The 23885-nt window shown below is 42.6% G+C and overlaps 2 protein-coding genes across 3 annotated transcripts in view; one reads left to right on the forward strand and one right to left on the reverse strand.

Annotated features, from left to right (window-relative positions):
• LOC111842200 (glutathione hydrolase 5 proenzyme) lies at window positions 1-17560 on the forward strand. 2 transcript variants are annotated; one of them, XM_023808587.2, is made up of 12 exons: window positions 14-318; window positions 8871-8998; window positions 9485-9580; window positions 11960-12149; window positions 12555-12715; window positions 12909-13055; window positions 13378-13514; window positions 14556-14740; window positions 15181-15272; window positions 15363-15475; window positions 15775-15885; window positions 16092-17560. In XM_023808587.2, exons 1-12 carry the CDS (start codon window positions 146-148, stop codon window positions 16236-16238), a joined length of 1680 nt encoding a protein of 559 aa, XP_023664355.2. In that variant the 5' UTR covers window positions 14-145; the 3' UTR covers window positions 16239-17560. The 2 variants fall into 2 exon arrangements, with proteins under 2 accessions (XP_023664354.2, XP_023664355.2); XM_023808586.2 differs by having other exon boundaries at window positions 1-318; window positions 15181-15475.
• Window positions 16978-23885, reverse strand: part of ggt1a (gamma-glutamyltransferase 1a) — a 19454-nt gene continuing 12546 nt past the window's right edge. Inside the window, exons 9-13 of the mRNA XM_023808588.2 lie at window positions 22694-22881; window positions 22091-22218; window positions 21515-21627; window positions 21325-21438; window positions 16978-21234 (exon numbers count right to left, since the gene is read on the reverse strand). Of these exons, the coding sequence (XP_023664356.2) occupies window positions 21088-21234; window positions 21325-21438; window positions 21515-21627; window positions 22091-22218; window positions 22694-22881 (690 nt within the window). The 3' untranslated portion in view covers window positions 16978-21087. The remainder of the gene's footprint in view (window positions 21235-21324; window positions 21439-21514; window positions 21628-22090; window positions 22219-22693; window positions 22882-23885) is intronic.

Consider the following 23885-nt stretch of genomic DNA (forward strand, 5'->3'; position numbering starts at 1 on the left):
CGTGAGGAGCCCCAAAAGCCAGGTTTTTAATGCCAGTCCAGCCCCGCATACGAACGTAGATGTGAGATGTAGGCGGATCTTAACGCCGGCTTCATAAAAGGAAGTTTAGTCGCTCAGTGTGAGTGAAGCGTGAGCGACTGCAATCATGAGCAAATCCGCGACCTTCAGGCTGTGCTGCTGTTTGAGCTTTCTGCTCCTCGTCGTCGTCGCTGCCGTCGTTGCGTGCGTCGTGCTTTTCACGAAGACGAAGTGCTCAGACGGATACTTCCAGCACGGAGCGGTGGCCGCCGATTCCGAGAGGTGTTCGGAAATTGGCAGGTAAGATGCGATGTACAGTATGAAAAGGGTTCTGTACATTTATTTCACTTTGTCACTCATACCAGATGGCCCTTTGCGTGGATGATGTGTCGGCGTAGTGAGCTGCACTGTTGAGTTTTGCCTCAAGGATTGTAGGTTCGAATCCCATCCGCGCTCCTTGCATGTTGCGCTTGCTTGTGCCCCCCCGTATACAGGTAGCTTGGGTTTCCTCCCTCAATCTCCCGACATGAATTTAGGTGAGTCGACTTCTCTTGCGTTTCTTTGGCTGGATAGACTCCAGGCTACGTGAAATGCGGGTTTTATGCATCTCAACTATAGGCTAAGCAATTTGAGAACTTTTTCAAAATGGAATTTAAACGGCTGCACGTACCGTCCTTCCTATGTAATATCTGCAAGGAAATTTTGGTTTCTGTAGTAACACCTTTTTACACTGGGGGCGGGGGACAAATTTTCCGAAAAAGATTAACTAATTTTAGCGCATAAAATCAGTAATACTGCTCCTAAGTAAAACTGGCAAGTCTCACGGCCATATGGAGAATTGATAGTGAAATTGTAGCTGCAATATATAGTTTTCATTATGATGCCCGTCTTTATGTGAAACATAACTCAATATAGAATATGTGTAGCGAAACTTGGGAATTCTGCCTACTGTTAGCACGACCAGTCGAAGTCTTTTTAATTTTCCTCGGTCTTCAGCTACCGGGTGATGACAGTGCTTCCCACGGTCATATAGGTCCCCCTCGATTGATTTTTCTGACCAGGGCGGGGTCCCTCCTTAGATTTTACAAACCCCCCCCTCCCCCGGCAACACCAAGATGGACACCCCCCTCCGTCGGCCCCTCTGTGAGACCCCTCGTCCACCCTCCCGTCTGCTTCCAACCAGTTGGCTAAAGCAAATTTTGAGGTTCAAACGCAACAAAATTTGGGCTACGTGCCAGGTGGTCCACAAAAACTTATCGTAAATTGCTGAGAGGCGGGTATAATCATCTGGTTTACGCAACGCCAGACAATTTCAAGGGAATTAGAAAATATTAGGGCCACATGGCCCGAACGATGGAAAACGCCTCTCTTTTCGGACACGAACACGCAGTATTTTTGCCCAGCAGGCAAGATGTATCAAAGTGGACCCCCCCGGTCGATTCCTGCCAACATTTAGGTTTCAAAATACGGGATTTTTAATTTTTTTTTTGCGGGGGGTGGGGTGGTGGATAAGCCAGTAAGTAAGCAAGTAAAAACAAACAAACAAATAAATAAATAAATTGCCAGATTTATTTACATTTATATTTATGAAATGACAAAACATCAACATCAATTCATCACAGAAACACTGCAGTGCAACACTGTGGTACAAAACACATATTACTTTACATTTATATAATTAGCCGATTCATTCAGCATTCAACTGACCTGCTGGCTTGTGCAGAGAACACCTGCACACGCGTGTTAAATCCAGCTTTTGGTTGCCAGGTTGCAGTGACAGATGGGTTGAAATTGTATGTAGTTTGTGGATTGTGTGTCTGGACTGTGTTTCATAAATGATCTGCCAACTTGTGTAACACCAAACATACAAAACATATCAATGAATAATCATATGATGATATGATGATTATTCATAATAAAGTTTGAGGGCTATGTGAATTATGGGAGCTTCCCAGGAGAAACACGAAAACAGGAGAACGCTGCAAGATGATCTTGAAATACAGGAGACATCTGCGAAAAACCACAGTGTTTGTAGGTATTGTTGTGGTTTTTTCCTTCCCCGCCAGATCAGAAGTCAGAAGCTGCTCGTGTAGATCCAAATTCAGTCTTTATTGCAACAATTAGGTTACAACCAAGGCCGGACACTTGCAAGTGTGTCCAATACTGTTTTATACCAATTTTTATGCATTTTCTTATTGTTTAACAATATCTCGTCACTTATGCATCATCATTTCTTCAACCATTCACAATCATTGTTTTCTCCCTTGATCCACACCCCTAGGTGATAAGTTTGTACATCATTTCTTTTACTGTTTGGTCCCTCGGCCGAACATAATGGTGGCACGACCATCTCTACTTGGTTTTCTGAAAATACTCAGCCGTGACCTTCTGGTGAACACAGGCCAATCCCTTCCCTTCAGTAGTAAACCTTGGCAGCTTCAGAATGTTGCACATTGTCTAACTAGAGGGTTGTATAATATATTTATCCTTCAGTATAGTGATAAGATATAACACTAATAAAGCTGGATATTCATACATTCAGGGCTAACATAAAGTAGCTAACAGAAACTTTGAGGTGCTAACATAAGGTGCAAATACATACTCAGTTGATTACATTGTGTTGATTACATTATGGTGATTACATTGTAATGATTGCATCATGAGTATTTGGCATGCTTTTTATTAATATCATAATGATTATGTTCTACGTTGTATAGTGCTAAATAATGTTCCATTGTATGCCCCGGTCTGTGAATTTTACCCATCACCGACGATGATGTGAAATTTACCAAGCGAATACCCCGTCCCCCAAGTTGGCATAATTTACCAAGCCCCTCAACCCCGGGTCGAACACCTGCCTCTCAAACAGTCAAGTTGCAGGTGCCAAACGCCCCACTGCCCCTGGACGAACACTTTAACTGTCGCTGCCATCCATCCAGAAACCTTTGCTGACAGCTTGGGGAATGTTTCGTATTTTGCCCAGAACGCCAAGTTTGCCAAAACCACATGAGCTAATGGAGATAAACAAATATTTTCACTGTTGTTGTAAAAGAAGAGAAAGAAACTTTACCAACCCTGGGTCAACTTCAGAGTCTCACCTGCAATGTTAAGGTCCCCATCCTGCTTACAATCCCAGTGCGTTGCCTTTCCTGGGGAGGGAGTTATTGCAGGACAAACCAGACAAAGGGTGGGGAAAAAAAGTTAGCTACCTTGCCAGTTAGTAAAGTGACAGCTTTGAACATAACTTGAAATTTGTTTTGGCAAAATCTACCGAGGGGGATTCCCCCAATCGGTGAAATCTATTGAGGCACCCCCCCCCACACTGACATTTGATTCTAGCTACTGTATGGGCTTGGCTCAAATACTATTGTATAGACCAGATGTGAACAGCAGTGTAGTCACTTTCCAGTTTATGTTTGGCATTCCAAACTTTAAGCATCTTTAAGATCTTATGTTTCCTGTCATTTTAGGATTATTAGATAAATGCCTTAAATTCCAAAGACAATGGCAGATGCATTTTATAATGGATGGGTAAATATCCATATAATTTGTCCATTCATCTTTTTTCTAATTGCAGTTAGTGTCTCACGGGTATCTATAGGCTTCTCCAAGCATCATCAGGAACAGGGTGTCACTACTTGAGGAACAAAGGACTTAAGGGCAGGCGTTGTAGTGAGACAAAAGGGGGTTTATTGAACTCAAGGAATAGAGACTGGGAATAAGCGGGGCCGTGAGGGATTAAAAATGGGAGGAGCGGAACAAGGAAAGGCACAGGCAACAAGAGGGTCCGGTGTCAATGACCGGACCGGGACCGACAACAATCATGGATTTGTATTGGATCCACGTTATCTTGTAATTATGAGATCAGGACCTCATCATTGTGAGAAAAATGTCTGCTTTTATTTCCTTTTCGATACGCAACACTGGGAAATTATGTTACCGAATGTTCGCTGCTGTATGTCAAAATATGGGGGGGGGGGTGGATAAGCAAACAAACAAACAAGGATGAGTAAATAACCAGATTTTGTCAGGGCGCAGGTGGGAAAAGGTGACGATCCAAGACAGCAGAAGGGTTTATTGGGGAAACTGAACACACTGGACAAGCCCCAAAACAGAAGGACCACGTGGGGTCAGACACACGTGAGGGAGGCAAGAATTAATCACAAAAATAAGAAAAAGGTAATAATGAGGGGAAAAGAGCAACACAGGGAGCCGAACCAAAAAAACCAAAAAGAGCAGTAAACACAATGACCCACTAGGGAAATGAACTAAGGCAGGAACTTAAACACAGAGAAAAGCAGGGAAATCAAGGGACAGGTGTAACTCATAATCAATTAACCAATCAAGGCAGGCGCAGGAACAACGAGAAATACAAAGCAAATACTGGGGTTACACCACAGAGACTAGGACCCTAAGAATATACAGAAATAACAAAACACAGCAGAAATGGGGAAATGCGCCAAGTGAAAGACACTAGAAAACAAAAAGTCTTATAAACAGGCAAGACTGGCCCCAAGCCAACCTCAGACCCACAGCTGCTTGTCTTTGAACTGCTCAACCCATTGAAGTATGCAGCAGCCCAAAAAGCAAGGGAACACACAAGGACTGAAGTCTACGAGAGAGAGAGGGGGAGAGGGAGAGGGGGACAGAGTGACCAGCAACACATGATGGCCAAAAACAGGACATGGAGGACAGGGCCGGGCTGGTGACCCTGACAGATTTATCTTTTTCTATTGGCTGGCGCTGTCCTACCCTGACATTTGACACCAGCTATATTCATAATAAATATATTCAGCTTTATTCAGAATAAAGTTTGAGGGACATGCAAATTACGTGAGTATTATTATAATTATTTTTATTACAATATTTTCCTTGCTAATCTATACATTCCGTTTATGTAGATGTAAATGATACATGCATATGTGGCCTGTGGCAGAGCAGCCTGTATCTTTGCATATCATCACCCTATGCTGCCTCTCTTACCATCCAATGCCCCTTAGGAAACACTTAGCAAATTGCTGGTGCCCTACCCCTGACGCTGAAGTTTGGTGGGGGGGGGGAGCGGGTATCGGTCATCCAAGGTGCCACATGGAGTTTGACTGGCACTGGCTGTGCGGGATATGCCCTCTCCCTGATTATACACATTAGAACTACGAGTACAATTCAGTAGAAAATCTCTGTTTTGTCACAATGCACTCAATAAAACAAGTTCATCCAGCTCCTTGATTTTTATGCAGTGTTGTCTGCCAGCAGAACACTCAACCAGTTTAGCCTGAGCTGGTTGTGGATGGCATGACTCTTAATCACAGAATGTGGGCTCTTGGTGAATATATTGCACAATAAGGTGATGAAAATTAATATGTTACAAAAACTAAAAGTGAATGTTTCAAATGAGGCAGCTCTTAGCAATCAATAACATGTACACTATATGGCCAAATGTATGTGGTACCCTATAAATTAATTGACTAATTAAGGCACAACTATTGGAGACACAGGCAGATAAGTAAGCACACAGACTCTCGATCTCCTACTACAAATATTAGCAGTAGAATGGGTCTCCAAGATGACCAGATACTCTGAGCTGGTGTTCGGTGCCTAAGCTCAGGCAACAGTCAGAGCCCGTTTCCCAACATGAAGTCAAAGGGAAGCGACCCTCTTGTTCAACGGGGTGAACTACTGGCGCTAAAAGGGGGGTCTAGGAGTTGACCCACACCTGCTTGGTGCCTCTCACCAAGGGCAACTCCAGAGTGGAATAGGGTCCAGCCCCTCTCCAGGAGCTTGGTTCCAGAGCCTGTGCTGTGCATTGAGGTGAGACCCACAAAATCTGGGCAGTACTGTATCTCTCTACCTCCTGCACTAGCTTAGACTCCTTTTCCACCAGAGAGGTTACATTCCATGTTCCTAGAACCCGCTTCTAGGAACGATCGGTTTGCTGAGACCCCCCACCTTCAACTGCCACCTAATCCACATTTTGCATGTGAGCCCCAGGGCAGACCCATGTTATCTCTTTGGACAATGCCAAGCTGGGCCCTATGGGTAGAGAACCAGCCACCATGCACTCGCTTGTGAGCTCCCCCCTCAGACCTGGCTCCAGGGTGGGGCCCCGGTCTGTCCTATATGTTGGTATTCATAGGGGTCTATGTGAATCGCATTTTGTCCAGCTGCTCACTTAGGACCTATTTGCCTTTAGAGACCCTATCAGGGGCAATTGCCTCCAACAACTTAGCTCCTAGGAGTAGAGGCACTCAAACCCCTCCACCGTGATAAGGTGGCGATTCACGGAAGGATAAAATAAAATGTGTTTTTCCTAAGTACTCCAGCTGACTTGGGTTCACACTTGTATTGGCTTATATCCTTGTTGGTTTCCTCATACGGAAACAGGTGCCATTCACTGATGTCTCCTGCCAGTAGTCCTGGTAGGACAGTTTTTCATTTTAAAGAGGCGCCTCTTAGCATTCAGGCCTATATATCTGTTAAAATCTTCTCCACCTTCAGTAGCTCTTCCCAGGGGTAACGCATGACCTTCCTGGTAGGATGGTTAACCTGCATTGTTCTTCTGGCATCAGGAAAAGCTTCCCATGCAAAATGGCCCAGCAGACCTTCCTTTGCATCCTTCCAAATGGTGAAAGTATTGTTTTCCTTTAACCTGGCGAATTTGCCGGGAGTCTGCAGTTTATTAAGAGACGCTCCTCCTCATTTTTCCAAAATACCAAACCAGCACCCATCGGCGACGTAGGCAGCACTAACTGAGGGGCCCCAACGTCGGCAGCCAGTTTCACTTTGTCATTTTGCCTGGGATGGTGCATACTTCTCACTGGGGGGGATGCAGTGAAGCTTGCCAGGGGGAGGTGGGGGTCTCGGATGGTGAACTTCGTCTAGCACTGAAGCCAACTACTGTTTCTTTCTGACCTGTAATAACTAGCAGCGTTAACCTATCAGCCTGTACCTCTGTACTGGCTTTGAAGGGCAAGCACAAACCAAGCCTTTGTCAATGAAATCTCTCACTGACAAGTAATGTTTCTTAGTTTATCCATCCCCACCAAAGGCAAAGGAGCCAAACCTTCCCTGCCTAGACTAGATACAACACTGATGTGTTACATTCCCTTTAAAACTAAAGCCCACCCTTCAGGCTAGTGGGTTTGATTCCTGCTCTGTGTAGATCATGCATGTTCTTCATTTATACGGCAGCTCTGATTTCTTCCCACAATACAAGGACATATTGTTTTAGACCTCTAAGATCCTGATAATAACTATGTATGTGTGTCCTGTGAGGGACAGGTTATTCTGTCCATGGTGAGTCATGCTCTGTGCCCAGGATAAGCCCCACACTCACTGTGCCCCAGTGGTTATGGAAAATGGAGGGCTATGTTCCATGAAACCAGTCCCAGATGACAAAGGTTGCGCCTTTAGCTCCTGTTTCGACGTGTTTCTTTCTTTCTTTTTTTTTAACAAAGATGAGAGATCATTTTACACTTGGTGAAATATTTGTGAGATGTGTTTAAGCAAGTCTCTTTGTTAGTATAAATATAAAAAATGATAATGATGATGCAGGGTAGAATCAATTGCCCTAGAGAGAGAGAAATACTGACCTGATGATTTTGATGTTGAGCAAGTTGCTCCTTATATTAGCACCTGAGCTACTGCACTTTGTATGCACTTATGTTGGCTGTAGCCCTTCCTTGAGCCCTATGCTGCTTGGGACCTTCCTCTGCTCCCCCTCTCTGTGATCCTGTATCGAATAAGCAGCAGGAAGATGGATGCATGGATGGATGTTCTTTCATATGTGGTTTAATCGTTCTGAAACCGAGACCAAAATCATGATACAAACATTCACTATCTCATGTCATGGTTCTAGAAGACAAAACTGCAATATCCCCCCTCCAATTACTTTACTAATGCTAGAATTATTCTTCTGTTTAATATCCTGTTTAAAATTAGGGCAAGCTGTATATTTTGTAAATTTTACTCATTACACCTATTTTATTGTATTCCAACTGCGTGTGGCAAAGTTCTATATACTGCTGGGAACAGGCTACTGTATCTGATTTTTTGCTGACCCAGCAGAGCCACTGGCTTATCGTCATGGAGTCTAATCTCCTCTGATCCGGATGTAACAGCAGAAAAGGCCCCCTAATCACCAGCAGTCCACAAGACAGGCATTATTCAAATATAAGCACTGAGTTATTTGCAGTTTTAAGAAAAAAGAACATTAATGTCAATCAGTTAAAGTGACAGTCTTGATCGTCTTCCCATCTTTTCTCTTGGCCCTTTGGGATATACGGCATTAAATGTTCACAATCCAGGTGCACAAGCTAAAGTTATTCATACAGTTAGGTCATCCAGGGCCGCTCTTCAAAGGGGAGAAAGCGACCTTTTTGCAGAATCCTGCTTAGACCAGGCATGTCTGTCAAGGTGAACCAGATATTTTTCCGGCAGGTAAGAGCATGCTGGCCAGCCCTGTCCGCTGAATAGATTTGGCAAGTATTCTGGGCACACATGTGGGGGCACCAAATACTCCCCACATGAAACCGTCGGCCAGGCCAGATGGTGTGTCACCAAACCCTGCGTTGCCTGTCAGCATGCCCTACATCTGTGCAGGATGTCTCACAACATAGTCTTGTCTCTGCCCGTGAATCACTCTGACAGACTCGAGCTCTCGCCATGTTGATGAAGAGCTTGGGTCTGTCACAGTGACTCTTGCATGAGCGGCTTGTGAAGTAATGGACTTGGGATAGATGAGGAATAGCCACTGTCGTACCATTGGTCCATGTGCCCCACCAGTACAAATGTGTAAAGATAGTTGCCACAGCAACAGTTACAGTAAAGTAGCCTACTTTCTCGCTTTCTTGCAGGGACATCTTGCAGCAAGGAGGCTCAGCAGTAGATGGAGCCATTGCAGCACTCCTATGCACCTCCTTGGTGAACCCACAGAGTATGGGCTTGGGGGGGGGTTCCATATTCACGGTGATGGATAAGATGGGTAAGGATATGACATGCATGTCACTGTGTTTACCTCGTCTTTGGCTTTGCTGGCAAACATCCTGTTAACAGTCATAACAGTGTGACTGTACTTGTCAATCCAGTGCTGTTTCCTGTGAGCTGCCTTTAATTGACCTTTTTCCCGCACTGGCCTTCCACTCACCTTCCCAGAATGCAATGTGTCTTGCTGACTTGATAAATGACAGTTGTTTTTAAATTAGTCTGTGTGGTACTTCCTTGTATCTTCTCAAGATCTGTTATTTTGCACTGTATTTGTGTCACTCTTTTTTGGGACCTTTACCCATCACGTAATCAACCAACATACTGTAATAGGTAGAATAGATTCTAATGTTGACAAGGACAGGACTCACACCCAAGTGTGTAGAGTATATGATCACCGGTGCATTGTCTTAAACTCTCTGTTACATAGTGCTTAGGGGTGGTCAGTTGGTTGGTTGGTTATGCGTACGTTTCCTTTCTGATCCAGGCAAGGTTAAAGTCATTACATCCAGAGAGAAAGTTCCAAGACGCATCAAAGCTGACCTCCTGCAAAGCTGCCCCAAAAGCGTCAAACTGATGAACGGTACAGACAAAGGGGTATTCATTTGTTTTCCACTTGAATCTGATTTGATAACAAAGAAATAGGACTGAACTGAACGGTACAGACAAAGGGGTATTCATTTGTTTTCCACTTGAATCCGATTTGATAACAAAGAAATAGGACAGAACTGAATGGTACAGACAAAGGGGCATTCATTTGTTTTCCACTTGAATCCCACTTGATAACAAAGAAATAGGACTGAAATGAACATATCTTACCAACAAATAGATGTTGGTACAGGGACTACAAGAAGAGTGGGGCAGGATCCCCCAGGCTGTCATAGGTAACCTTCTGCAGAGTATGAGATCAGGATCACCTGATTGCACAGCTGCGCATTGAGGTCGCAGCACTACTGAGGACAGTAATCATGCCTATTTACCACTTGTTGCTGTCTTTGTTGTCAGCTAATATACTGTTACAAACATTTTTTTCTTTGTTCTCAATTAATAATCTGTTAAAATATACTTTTTTCTATAATTTTTAGCTTTATGTGCTCTGTAGAAGGTTGGAGAAGTTTCTATTGATGCTCAGTATATTTCCACACAGCCGACATCAGGGGTCCATAGAGGACATCCATGATTATCGTCTTCCGTCTTCTTATGTCGAGCTCACGACGTACTTTTCTCATGATCTCAACATGGCCAAAGTTGTTTGCTTGAGATCATGAGCTATTTTCGTGAGATCACGAAATTTAATGAGGCGCTATCTTCAGGAAAATAAAAGCGTTTGTCAAGAGAAGTGGATTCCATTAAATACGCCATGGCCATTGAATCCATGCAATTTTATTATTGCATTCCCCCCCCGCCATGTGTTACACGTAAGTGTGAAATTGTCCCCAGTTGTGGGCAATTTCAAGCCCTGAATGATGGAAAATCAGATCGGTTTCTGACTCCTCCATCCCCCCAATATCCGATCCAGCAATCCTGATACTGGGTATAAGATCAGTGCCACCTCTAAATAAAATACTCATCAAGGCCATCAGACGCAACAAGATGCAGTTACTCAAATCAGTGTTTCATGCTCTCTAATTCAAACAGACAAAATATGCAAATCTTATATATTAATAAAAAAAAAAGAATGAATAAACAAACAAATAAATAAACAACTAAATAAATAAAATTATTGTGATCCCACCGGTTGGACAGGTATAGTGAGTTTACATGTTATGAAAAACAGTACAATGTTCAGCAGTTTACTACTCATCGAAAATGCACCGAAAAATAGCTGAGTCATTAAAAGTTGCCTTTTGTTAAGAGGAACGGAGAGATGACAGAAAGAGGTGAAGATGTCACCAGGAGGAAGGGCAGAAGAGCTGTCATTGTCCAGAGCATAGAGAGGGCCTGGGCGGTGCTGCTCTTGCCCTCCCCCCTACTCACAATACTAACTTTGTGCCAAATTCATTTGTTTGGAAGAATGACCAAGATAATACAGAACAGGCAAATTGTACAGTAAAATCAATGAAATTTAATGAAACTGTAAACCAAAAGAAATTAAAACTATCTGATACAAATAATAATAATTGACACTTTTATTGATCCCGTGGGGAAATTGTCTTTATGCCTTCCTCAACTTGCTCTTTTGTAGAGTAAGCTGTCCATGAAGGACAGCCACCCTTTGGGGCACCCAGGAAGCTGGGGGGTACTGAGGCTGGGTTTTGAACCAGTGACCTTCTGATTACAGGCACACAGGGTTAGCCCACTGAGCCTTGCTTTAGTACCTGTTTGTCACACTACAATGCAATGGTAGAGAAAGAGATCGAAATGTAAAACTTAAAAATCATTCACTGGCCCAACACAATTACAATACTAAATATTGATGATTCATAAAGAGGTATAGCTCTGTTGACACATCATTTTATGTGTTTTTGCCAATAAAGTATTAGGGCAACTTTTTTTTTTAAAGGATTACATTGATTTGTAGGAGAAGAAGGGAGATGACCCGCCCATTTTGAGGTATCTCAGCTTTTACCTCTTCAGACAAACTGGCCATTCCTTCTGGCCTCTAGATGTCACTGTTTACAATTATGAAATGTATTTTACAAGAGGAGAATCTTTCCAAAGACGAGAGATGTACAATATGACAATAAATTTTAGCAAAAAGTTATTTGTTTAATAATCTAATTTCAAAAATAGGTCATACCTCCTCTACCTCTATGGACAGGCCTAATCTGTTTGCCATGTGCATGAAAGTGACCGAGGAGGTTTAAGCAAACAAGACTTGCAGATGTAGATAGCTGTTTTAAATGGCATTATATAATGTTTTCCTAACTGTTGGGGTCCATTCTTGTGTGCAGTATTCAGCACAGCTCAATCATGTCAAACCACAGTTTGTGACCTTTAACCTTTTGTTTCCCTTTCTCAGGAAGTGAGTGGATAGCTGTTCCCGGGGAGATACGTGGCTACAAGCAGGCTCATGATCTCTATGGGAAGCTGCCGTGGGCGAAGCTCTTTGAGCCTGCTATTCGATTGGCCCGACACGGCTTCCCCCTCCCTAATTACCTTGGGATTTTTCTTCACATGCTGAAACAGCCGATTGAGGGGTCACACCTATGGTATCTACTTTTAGTTTTTTCTTTTTACTACAAATACCACCCATCCATCTTCAATAACCTACTAGTACAGGGTTCTGATTCGTGCTGATAATAGAGGAACACCCTAGACAGGATATCAGTACCCGCCCCCCCAACTGAGGAAGTCAGTTTATTGCTGCTTTTGGGCTTCTGGGGGAAACAGGAGCATCTGGAACCAGTACCAACCCAGGGAGAGCCGCACCTGGTCTGGGGGCAGGATTCAACCCCCCAGCTGCAGTGCTACAGTGCTGAGATACCATGCTTTTAATCATAGGCAGCCCCTACAGCAGCTCATTTCAGGGACTTCTGTGGGCTAAAACCATTATCAGGACATTTCTAACTGGCAATAGAGGTTCCGCCTTCTTACATGTTTTCTTTCCCTTCCAGTGATGTGTTCTGCAATAAGAATAAGACGGTGCTCCGTCCCGGGGAGCTGCTGAAGTTCCCAAAGTTGGCGGACACCATGGAGACCATTGCAAAGGAGGGGGCAGATGCTTTCTACACGGGCAGAATCGCACATGATTTGATTGCGGACATAACAGATGCAGGTGCCATGCCTGCACACAGCCTGGATTGCTCTGTCCTCTTAAAGTGTTCTTGGTTTTTTTTTTTTAACCATTAAATGACTTGTGGAACTGAACAGCCTGATTATGTACAGCTTAGATTAGTTTCTATTGAGAGTTAAATCTGTCAGCAGTTTTTGAGTTTCCATACAAGCTTATTGTTCCCATTGTGTAACAGGTGGAAGCCTAACAAGGGAGGATTTAGCATCTTTTCAAGCCAATGTAACAGATCCGTTGGTAATGCCACTGGGAGACTACAAAATGTTCACTCCTCCCCCACCAGCAGGGGGAGCTCTTCTTGGCTTCATTCTGAACATAATGAATGGTAATTATTGCTTTCTTTTGTCAACATCAATCAAGTACGTTCACTCATCTTTGAAAATGCTCCTCATTATTTCCCTACATCAAAGAAGAAAGGAATCTGGATATTCTTAATTGAAGAGCAAATTTCCAAAACTCAGTCCATTTTCACATGTATCCCATGGACTGTATGAGTTTTGGAAATTTATTCTTCAGTTTTAATTATTATTTACAAGCATTTGTGTGAGTCCTTTCATACATCTTTCAACTATTCATTGTAATGGTTAGAAGCAATTTTTGGAGCAGATGTAGGAACTGCAAACAATTTCACAACTGATCACTTTCAGGTTTCAGTCTTAGTCGCTCATCCATCGAGGATGACCAGAAAGCCTTAACTTTTCACCGATATGTGGAGGCACTCAAATTTGCCAGTGGACAGAGACCAACGATTCGTGACCCTGATTTCAACCCTGAAGTAATGAAGGTAAAGAAGTTGTTTTCATTGTTCTTGTTTGTTTAGCACTGACACATGGTAACATATGTGATTGCTATAAAGATTATTCAAACAGATTTCTTCTATCAACAAAACCCTGTATTTCCGCGTGTTTGATTGTTATTTGTGGAATTTCTTCACACACATGTTGAAGGTTGTTTTTTAATTATAAAATTCATAAACGTTTCTGTGCAAGAAACTTCTGATTGATCCATCCATCCACTGTTACATTTTATTCAGTATAGCTTCATGGTGTCTGTACATTGCTGTTCTTAGGGAGATCAGTTTTTAATGCAGTATATAAGTATGCTGCTATGAGTTATTCAGTGTGTAAATACAGCCTTTCCTTTAAGATCTATTCCTGCTCCCTCACATGGTCATACAATACTGAAATGCGAGAACCTCCTGGACTTCATGAAGTCATGTCGGGAAGCAAGAGGTTCTTGACCTCATAACCTCAAAATCACCAAACAAATTACTCATCGCTCACAGGGACTGTTTTTTCATTGGCTTATGTAAAACCTGGCAGTGAATTAAAATCTCATTGGGGGTCTGGGTCATTAATCTGATTGCACAATTGGATCCTCTTCTTTAAGCCTGCCTTCTATACACCCATTCACAAAATGCACAGCGGTCATTCAGTGAGATGGTGACTCGACAACTTCATTAGTCCACCGTAATGCATGTGTGAGCAAATAAACTGACACAAAAGGGGATCCATGTTTTTAAAACATTGAATCGGAGAATGACCTTTCAGTGCAATTTGCACTTTTTGTTTTGTCACAGAGTAGAAATGAAAGCACACATATTTTGTCATTCGTGACACTGAAAGTCTCTAGTAATGGCTGTAGAATATCTGTATAATTTTCAAGACCACCATACATATTTCACAGCATATTGGTTAATTGGTTATAAAATACCATTTTCAATCTATGTTTGTACATTTCTATGCATGTGTTGATATTCAGTACCAGTTACTTATTTCAGTTCAGCAAACTCAGTATATTTAAAAAAAAAATCTCTTTCTTCAAGGAAGCGGAGTATTTGATAAGTGACAAATTTGCAAACCACGTGAGGACGATGATCAGCAGCTCCATGACACATGACCCTCAGTACTATAACATCACCCCCGCGTTGGACCACTTTGGCACCAGCCACATGTCAGTGCTGGCTGAAGACGGTACTGCCGTGTCAGTCACCAGCACCATCAACCACTTGTGAGGGCAACAAAATCTCCTTCTATGATACTTTAGTCACTCCTTCTCTGTCTGTCCATCATCTTTTAGACCTGGCAGATGTCAGGTCAATCCAGGAGAGCCTCCATAATTCATCCACCTATCCATCCTTCCATCCATCCATCAATCAATCCATCCATCCATCCATCCATCCATCCATCCTTTTATCCAATACAGGGTCACTCATGCATTTCCCATGCAGTATGGGGACACAAGGCAAGGGAACACTCTGGATGGATGCCAGTCCATTGCAGGGCGCATCCACACAAACACTTTGTGCAGTATGTTTTGGGACTGACCAAAACATACTAGAGTGCATTTTCCCTTTTCCTGAGGCTCAGAGCACATGCAATATGGCTGCCACAGAGGCTTCCAGACATTTCCTATGCTCTGACATGTTTTTTTGACATGTCTCCACACAGCTTCGGCTCCATGGTGTACTCTCGCAGGACTGGGGTGATTCTCAACAACGAGCTGGCTGATTTCTGTAATGGTCGGGGCCATCTTCAGCCAGGTAAGATGATGCGTTTAATCCTTCCTCTCTGGCTTTGCTTGCTGTTCAGTGTGGGTGTGGTTCCACTTGAGTTCTTCCCTTCTCCTCCAGGGGAACAGCCTCCTTCCTCAATGGCCCCGTCGATACTCTACTCAAAGTCCAAGAATAAGCTGCTGTTGATTGGAGGATCAGGGGGCACTATGATCACTACTGGGGTGGCCTCAGTAAGTGTTTCTTGGTTTCTGCTGCACTTCCTAGTGAGAGTTGTCCATGAAGCTGACTCTTCCAATATGAAGGTGTCATTCTGGTATGGGGGTAACCAAGAACTCCCCCTAGAATAAATAAATTATATTTCTTATATCTTAGATGAATTGGTGACTTTGGGCTGACCTCCAAGAACATGACTTTATACTGGACAAGTGATTCTGGAGATGGAATTACCTCCCTTACCAGCACCCGGGTCACCTAGCTGTTCGTCATCAGCTCTCTACTAACCCACACTGTTTTTTTTTGTCCCGTTTAGGCTCTGATGAACCACCTGTGGTTTGAGAAGGACCTGCAACAAGCGATCTCTGACCCGGTCCTGTATGTGAACGCCAAGAGCCAGATTGAGGTGGAGAAAGGGTTTGATGGGGTAAGTGTATTTTGTGTAGCGATTTGAAGGAAGAAGCCAAACAAGGAAGTCACAGGATGATTGTATTTTTCTCTGCTTGATTTTGGTGGCACATTTCATATTTTCCTATTAACCGATAAGCCAGAAATGTCACCTTCTGTAGTGCATGTCTTTATACAAGTAAAAGAAAGTTGTTGAGTCATTTCTTTGCTTCCTTGTGTCCTCAGAGTGTTGTAGACAAACTGAAAAAGCTTGGGCACAGCGTGGGCAACATGACTTACTCTCTCAATGTGGTCAATGCCATCTCCAGAGAGGGCTCATGCATCAGCGCCATGTCAGACACCAGAAAACTTGGGAAAGCCGTCGGCTACTGACCCCATGGACACATGGTCAATGATGACCCCATGAATTCTGCTGTCATTGTGTCTACGCTTTTACCCAAAAGCTGGTTTCCAGAGAATCCACGCTACTCGGTACTACCGAAACTGATTCGCAGATGAGGGTGTCTGCGGGCGGCCTCGTGAAAATGTCACTTCCTGGGTGCACAAATTTTGGGCCTCAACAGGTCTCTGCCTGCTCTGGCACCCGTATTCACCCACCTCTGGGTTTAAAATTATAGGCATCACACCTACATAAATACTGTAAATAATCCCACAATGTGAAACAGAACTTTTGTATACATTTTCATTTCACTTCTTGGGTAAAATGACCTCACACACATTGTTTAGGTGAAAACAAACTTGCATGTGGTATCTGGCCTGAATGTATACCACAAAGAAATGTGTGTATGAATTGCATAAGTGTATCGTCTTGCTCTAGTGCCAGTGAACTGGAAAGTCAACGCTTCAGGTGAATCACACTTTCTGTTTCTGCTGGGACACATATTTACTTAAAGACATTAAAATACACTAACACACACTTACTCTGACTGCAACTCTAAGAAATTACAGGGTTACAGACACATAAAGGGAAAACAGTGAAGACATTTATAGACAAACCAACAACTGCCAGAGCTAAACTAATTGAGTTTTAATGGTATTTCCTAAAGTATTTTAAAGTCCTGCTACTGAGAAGCCACTGTTTACTGATTGTTTTTAGTTTAAGCTTTGTACCTGTAGTTAGTAGTCATCTCTGCATGAATTTACCTTGGCTGAGCTGATGCCTGAATTAATCACAGAATTCCAGTTACGTTATATGTGGACTCGCTAATGGTTTTTCAGTGTGGTTGACCTAAAATAAAAAATACCTCTGAATCGGGATTACCCCTAAAGTGAAAAAACAATGCATGTTATTTCATCACAACTCCTGACATCACAATTTACTGAACATATAAGCTTCACCAATAAAATGTAGTGCTGCGTTTGGTTTTACAGGCTTACTGTAAGTGATCACACCTAAAACATGGACTAATCATATGTTTACAATTTAAAATGTACAATAAATACTGTGAACTGCTCCAACCAAGTGACAGTTAAATTGGGGCAAATGCAAAAAAATGAGCAAATCCCTTTGTTATAAAATTCCCAGTATTTTTGTATTCGACATAAATAAACAACCACACACAGACATGCACATGCATACACAACTGCCAATTACTCAGAGTTTTGTATATGGAACATTTTTTGTACTTCTGTATTTTTCCAAGTGTGTAATATTTGTGCTGTCTATTAGAATAAATACTGGTGCATTTCCTTCAGGATTTGATGTATGTTGTATTTACAAGAATTTTATATATTTGCTTGTTCCGATGCTCTGAGTCAAGAAGGTTTCGTCGTTCTGGATCCAGCTGAGGCTAAATGCCTGTGAAGGACGTGGCAGTGAGTTACACGCGGAAGTCATGCCAGTCACGTCCAGTTTGTCGTTTTCCCAACATGACCACTGCTACTGCTTTGATTACCCCATTTAGCACAGCATGAAGAGAGAGGGCCGTTTGTTGTCTGACAGCTCTGACACTGCTTGTTTGGATTCGACCCCAGTTCTGTCAGTTCAGTGCCTCTCTGCCAGCTGACGCTCCCATACTGGCAAAAGGCCAGCACTGCTTTGGTTCAGTTACACTGTGTCACAGGGAAAAACTCTCCTTCACTGCCAAGGGCCTGCTGCTCTCTTTCCAGAATGGTTTGTTATCATGACGTACCATCTCTAGCGTCAGGTAAAATCAAGCAGGTGACAATCACCTACTTTGTGCTGCATCCTAACTTGCACTTCCTGCTTCCTGGAATAGACGCTAGTAAAAATGTAACCCTCATCCCTCCAGGTGACAACTACACCATTTTTCTAAAATAGTGGGGGGGGGGTCTGACAATGCCTTTGTGCCTCTGCACACATACCTCTCTTTAAAGTTTAATTGATTATTTTCACTACACTAAGCACAGAAAAAAATTCTCATTAAGTCCGAGTCTGAAGCCTGATTCCCTAGTCCCACATTGTATGCTGACTGAGGCATTAGTTGGATCTGTTACAACACAAATCTCGGTATGACATCTATTAACACAACTTACTTTTCATTTGCAGAATAGGCTTAAGCACAGCTTAATCAACATTTTCTTAAATTAGTAATTTAATGTTTCTCAAACGCTGCACAAGGGAATCATAAAAGACACTTTTATAAAATGGTGGCAGGCTTTACTGAAAACAGATTTTAAAAAAAGAAAGATGAAACTTATTTTGATGGCACACATTCCCCCAAAACATTTTGTAACATATTATATAGATGATTCAATATATGACACACCCTGATTTGTCGATGACTCCATGAAACCTGTCCAATCAGGTGCATAACTGAGAAAAACGTTTGGTCTCCAACTAAACACACACATGCACTTTCCACCAACTTCCTGTTCATTACTTCTGCCTGATCTGGCAAGGCAGGCATGTAAAAAAGAGGCTGTTACACATACTGCGATCATCTCTTATGATTAATGATTATTGTATTAATGAGTAAAAACAAAAGTCACAAGGCACAAAACATGAGAGAAAAGTTAATAGAAAATCTGTCAAACTACTTGTTTACTGTGATCCTATGGTATGCAAAACCCCTTTTTTGCCAGTGGCAATTTATCAGGGATAAAAAGAATTGATAATGAAGTTTCTGTTTCCTAGAAACGACTCACTAAGCCTTTCATTTCATTTGTAGGTCGTCCAGAGAATTTATTTTCAGTGAACTGGCAGAACAGTTGGGTAGCTGGAGGAAGATTTGGTGGTCATCCAAATAAGCAAAAGCCTCGTTCAGAAACCAGTGAATTCACCAACTAATGGTAATAAGAGAGAAGAGCACTGGACTGGTTGTTTGATATTGAAAGGTTTTGTCATGCATCCAACATATTCCCTTAATTAAGTTAAATGGTTGGAAAGTCCCTAGTTGTTTAACCTCTGTGGGAAATGCAACACCGTGCCATTAGGACTTAACTATCTGAACAGGGCTGAAACAATGGTATGATGACACTTTGTTCAGGGATCAACCAGATGGCTTGTTTCATGCCTCTTTCAACTTAATTATGTCTGCATGTGTACATTGTTTTCAACAGAAGAGTTCCGCGTTCCCCACACCTAAGGGACTATCGCTGAGTCTTCAGAAAACCTGGATGACTAAAAGGCTTCTTAAGGTGACTGAATTTACCTGCTTCTTGAAGTGCTGTTAACATTTAAGCTGTTTTTATCCCCACAAGAAATGCAAACAGGCAATTAATGTAACATACTTGAAACTGTTTTAAATCTATGCGGCACTGTTTCACAAATCAGCACAACCAGCAAATCAAAATGAATCTTTTCATCTTGCTTCCATATGTTTTTTTGTGAGTTTATCTGGGAAGAGCAGTAGGAATATTGTAAATGGTGTTCTGTAGCGGTCCGCTTTTTTGGCAGTAAAGCTGTTGACCGCGATTTTGCGGGGACAGCGTTCCTCAGCTGCGATTGATAGGTATTGGGTAAACTATGGTATTGTACTAGCAGTATTGATTTTGGGGTAGAATGGAACAAATGAGTCACAGTGAGCACACACACCGATGAGGAGTACAAAACTAAATATAAACAGAGCAGAGTAACACAAAGAAAAGAGACAGATAAAGGGCGAACACAAGGTCCCCACGAAGCACATACAGGCTACAAACACATAAGCATTTCGAAACTGTGCTTTTTCTTTGGGGGGGGGGGAGTGGTCTGGGAAGCCATCTGGGTGGTTTTTATACAATACAAACCAGGCTGTGTACATCTCAGCAGATGGTTTGTTGTGGCTTTATGTTGTTATAGTATCAATAAAATATTTTGCAAACACCCTTGTAGAGAGAACCGCATGGAACAACAGGAGACGCGGACGGAATTGCAGAGAACTAAGCCAGGGAAGCCGGTGCCATCCATGCCGCTCACTAAAGAGACCGCGCCCAAGCAACGAAGGGTCTCTCCTTCGGTGGGGTGGGACCATAACTTGCAATAAACTCAGGTCTTGGCACGCAGCTTGTGCGCACTGCCAGGGCTGTGGTCTGCAATTCATTTCACTGGCATTGCTTACATGCTGAGAAACCTGCAGCTGAAATCATTGTCGAAATGCAGTTTGGTATGAGGCACGACAACGCATTGTATAAAGCATTATGCAAGACGGATTGATGGACAGTGTGTGGGTGGATGTGGAATTCTACATCATTTTCTGCTAATGACATAGTCATGTCTGGGCTTCCAGTCCCACCAAGTTCCCCAGTTTAAGGGGAACAGCAAATCAGAGCAGATAAGGGGAATTACACAACGATCTAAAATAAACACACACCCGCATTTTAAAATTAGAACTGCAAACAAAGCACCCGGCCAGAGGTGCCAGGGGGAGGGGATTCTGAAAAATTCTGGCTTTAAAAACACATTTTGGCTTGCTGCCTTATTATTTACAGCAATCAAAAATGTGATTGGTCAGCATTTTCGAGTCTTGGGCTGGGCCAAGCTTGTGATTGGGTGGTCCAGGCCCATCCTGGCCCTTCCGTGCAGCTACCAGTCAGTCTCCTAACTGAATCAAAATATATAATACCAGTATTAAGTATATTAATTAAACCTTTGGAGGAGTCACGTGGTTGAGTAAGTCACTGTCTTTTCCCAGGGATGTAAATAAATATTAATTTAAGTTCTTACTTTGACACCTGATACTTTCCCATAAAAGGATCTGGAAAATTCAAAGCAGCTGTGATCACATGGATTGAAGAGGGCAAAGAAAGAGGGTCATGCAAGGGAGCTTCCTCTTCCCTCTCAGTACCCTGCTGGATAGCCCATCTTCCTGGGGTCCGACTCAGCGTCAAGCAGATTCTCCCTCCTCAGTATGGCCTGCACCACGGACCCGCCTATGTTCAGAACTTCGATCACGTGGTTTTTCTTTGCCAATCCATCCAGCACACTCTAAGCACATAGAAAGACAAGTACAGCTTTGTCGTCATCTGTGTTAGTGCTGCCAGCGTTGTCTGTCGTCTTACCGTTCTCCTCAGTTACCTGATTAAAGCCCGCCTCTACTACAGTGGTGTTGGGACGGAGCTGGTTGTGGATCCTTGGCTCCCTCACCGCCTTCCTCAGGTCGTAATTAAAAAACAGCGAGTTGAGGATCACCTGTCAGAGAAATGGACGAGTCAGTTGAAGCACCATGGCAAGAGGATGGGCATGAAGAATGGATGGGTCTACTGACCAGGGCTGTCGCTGTTGTGATCTTGGTCCCACCAGAACCTCCCACCACCATTTTGACCTTCCCCCCCTTGTCTGTGAGGATTGTTGGACACATGGAGGACAGAGGCCTTTTTCCTAAGTCATAAAAACCAAGTCAGATTTTCAACAGGAACTAAAAAGGCTACCACTTTAGCCATGAGTTTTCTGAATTCATGTTCATGAGTGTTATCAGAAATCAGAAACACAAACACTTTGATTGAAATGGAGAAAGCTAAGGTATTAGCAAAAGAGCACGGACATGCAGGATTTGTACCTACGATGCCATTTTTCCAACTAAACAACCCCATAGAAGTCCACATCTCCCCATTTACGATAATCACACATATTTTCGTGCTAAACAGAGAAACATGTGCAGCTAAACACTGTGTACCTGGGATAGAAATAAGGAAATTAAGTTCTGTATTTGTGCCCAGTGTCTTGTGAAATTATGTTTTTCATACTTAAGGTTTGTATTGGGTCAGTGAGTCGGCAATCATTGCTTCACACGTGCATCTGCACCTAGAACCTATACAAAAGCCCTCATCTCTGGCTCCCTCACCTGGACGGATGTAGTTGTTGGGTGAAGGATCCACTCCATAGCCATTAGTGATATTGGGAGAGCTGAAGTCGTCCATCTCATTATTCAAGAGGATACCAGTCCTCCGGGACAGAACCTTAGAACCAAAACTAAAAAGAATATTGCGCATTCAATGCCTTTTTGGAATACTGAGTCTTCCATGCCAGTTTACATAGACATCAATGACTATGGATCAGTGTACAAAATGCTAACATACTGGAAAATGAATTAATATCTTAAAGGTTTTACATTGTGGCCTGGTTCCCCTGATATATAAATGAATCTGTAAATCATTTGTTTCCAAGTTTAACTTGGTCATTATTAAAGAGGATGATTTAGTCTTCGTTAATGAGATAAATTACTTTACCTATTCTAGACTTATCAAACTTGGTTGTAAGGCAGTTTCTATCTACAAAATGATGAAACCTTCTGCACAATGGATATATTTCAGGTTATATGCTTTGCAAAAGAGAAATACAGCAGGGAGTAGAACCAGAAATCTTTGGGTTATGAGACCTTGAGGCCTTGTCTACAGGCTTAGGTGGGAAGCCATGGTAACAGTGGTAAACTAGTTGGTAACCATACTAGTGGTTGATGGTGCTAGTAGCTGCCACAGCGCTGCCATCCTCTGCCACGACGGAGAGGTGGGCCGTGCCCTGGCTGCTGGGGACATAGTAGTCAGGCTCATAGTAGCTTTCGGGGTGGGTGGTGTTGTCAGTGATCTTGGTGCGAAGGTTTTCAGCGAACTCCTCTGAGGTCATGTTAGCGATGAGCTGAGGGAACAGAGATGGAAGTAAATTAATGACAAAAGTCGTTGATGAAAAAAAACACGGTGAATTACACTTATCGAATAAAAACACATTACATTAACGACGCTTTGAATTTTTGGGGACTGTAATCTAATATGTGTATATACATTTAAACATTGAACATTTCAACTGAAAACATTTCAATTGTAATTTCATTGCTTAAATATTCAGTACAAAAATATTCGGCTTCCAAAATTCAGTTCCAAAACATACGTATTTTAAAGTGCATGTTTATAATTAATTCAACCACATGAATTCAGTTCATTTAATTTCGCCTCAAAATAAATTTCAAAAGAACAAATTCAGTTGAAAATATTCCATGTGTTTAATTCGCATCTTTATTATTCAAGCAGTAACATTCAGTTCTCTTATTTCTGCTTTACAATATTCAGTCCCGTTATTTTCGCTGTTTCAAATACGCTGCCACAATTTCAGTGGTTTAAAATTCGGTCCGAAATTCAACCCTCTACGTCCGGGACTAGCAGGATGAGCCATAGATTGCCAATAGAGTTCTCTTCGGGAACCGCGATCAAAATGGAGCAAGCGATCAGTATAAGTAGTGATTGACTTGGCAGCAGATTTTCATTGATTGTGTTATTTATGTTTCTTGTCGTTTACTGGTCAATATGATAACTTGAAGAAGCTGCTGGGGAGCTGCGAGTTAATGCATTAGTAAGAGAGGCTACCGCTAAGGTCAAGCTGGATGGGGTGGGGTCATTATCTGTTCCTATACAGGCTAATGTCCAGGGGCTCATTTCAGATGAAGTCCATCAGCTTAACCAGGTACTGGAGAAGCATCATGCTGAATTTTCACAGGAAGACCAGGATTATGGCTTCACTACGGTCTTGCATTGTATCCCAACAGGCGATGTGCATCCTATCAAGCAAAGACATCGCAGGATTCCCCCCGCATGTATTCCAGGAGCTCAAGCAACATGTACAGGACCTGGCTGCACAGGGTGTATAAA

This window comes from Paramormyrops kingsleyae, chromosome 7, assembly GCF_048594095.1.
Source record: "Paramormyrops kingsleyae isolate MSU_618 chromosome 7, PKINGS_0.4, whole genome shotgun sequence".
Lineage (NCBI taxonomy): Eukaryota > Metazoa > Chordata > Actinopteri > Osteoglossiformes > Mormyridae > Paramormyrops > Paramormyrops kingsleyae.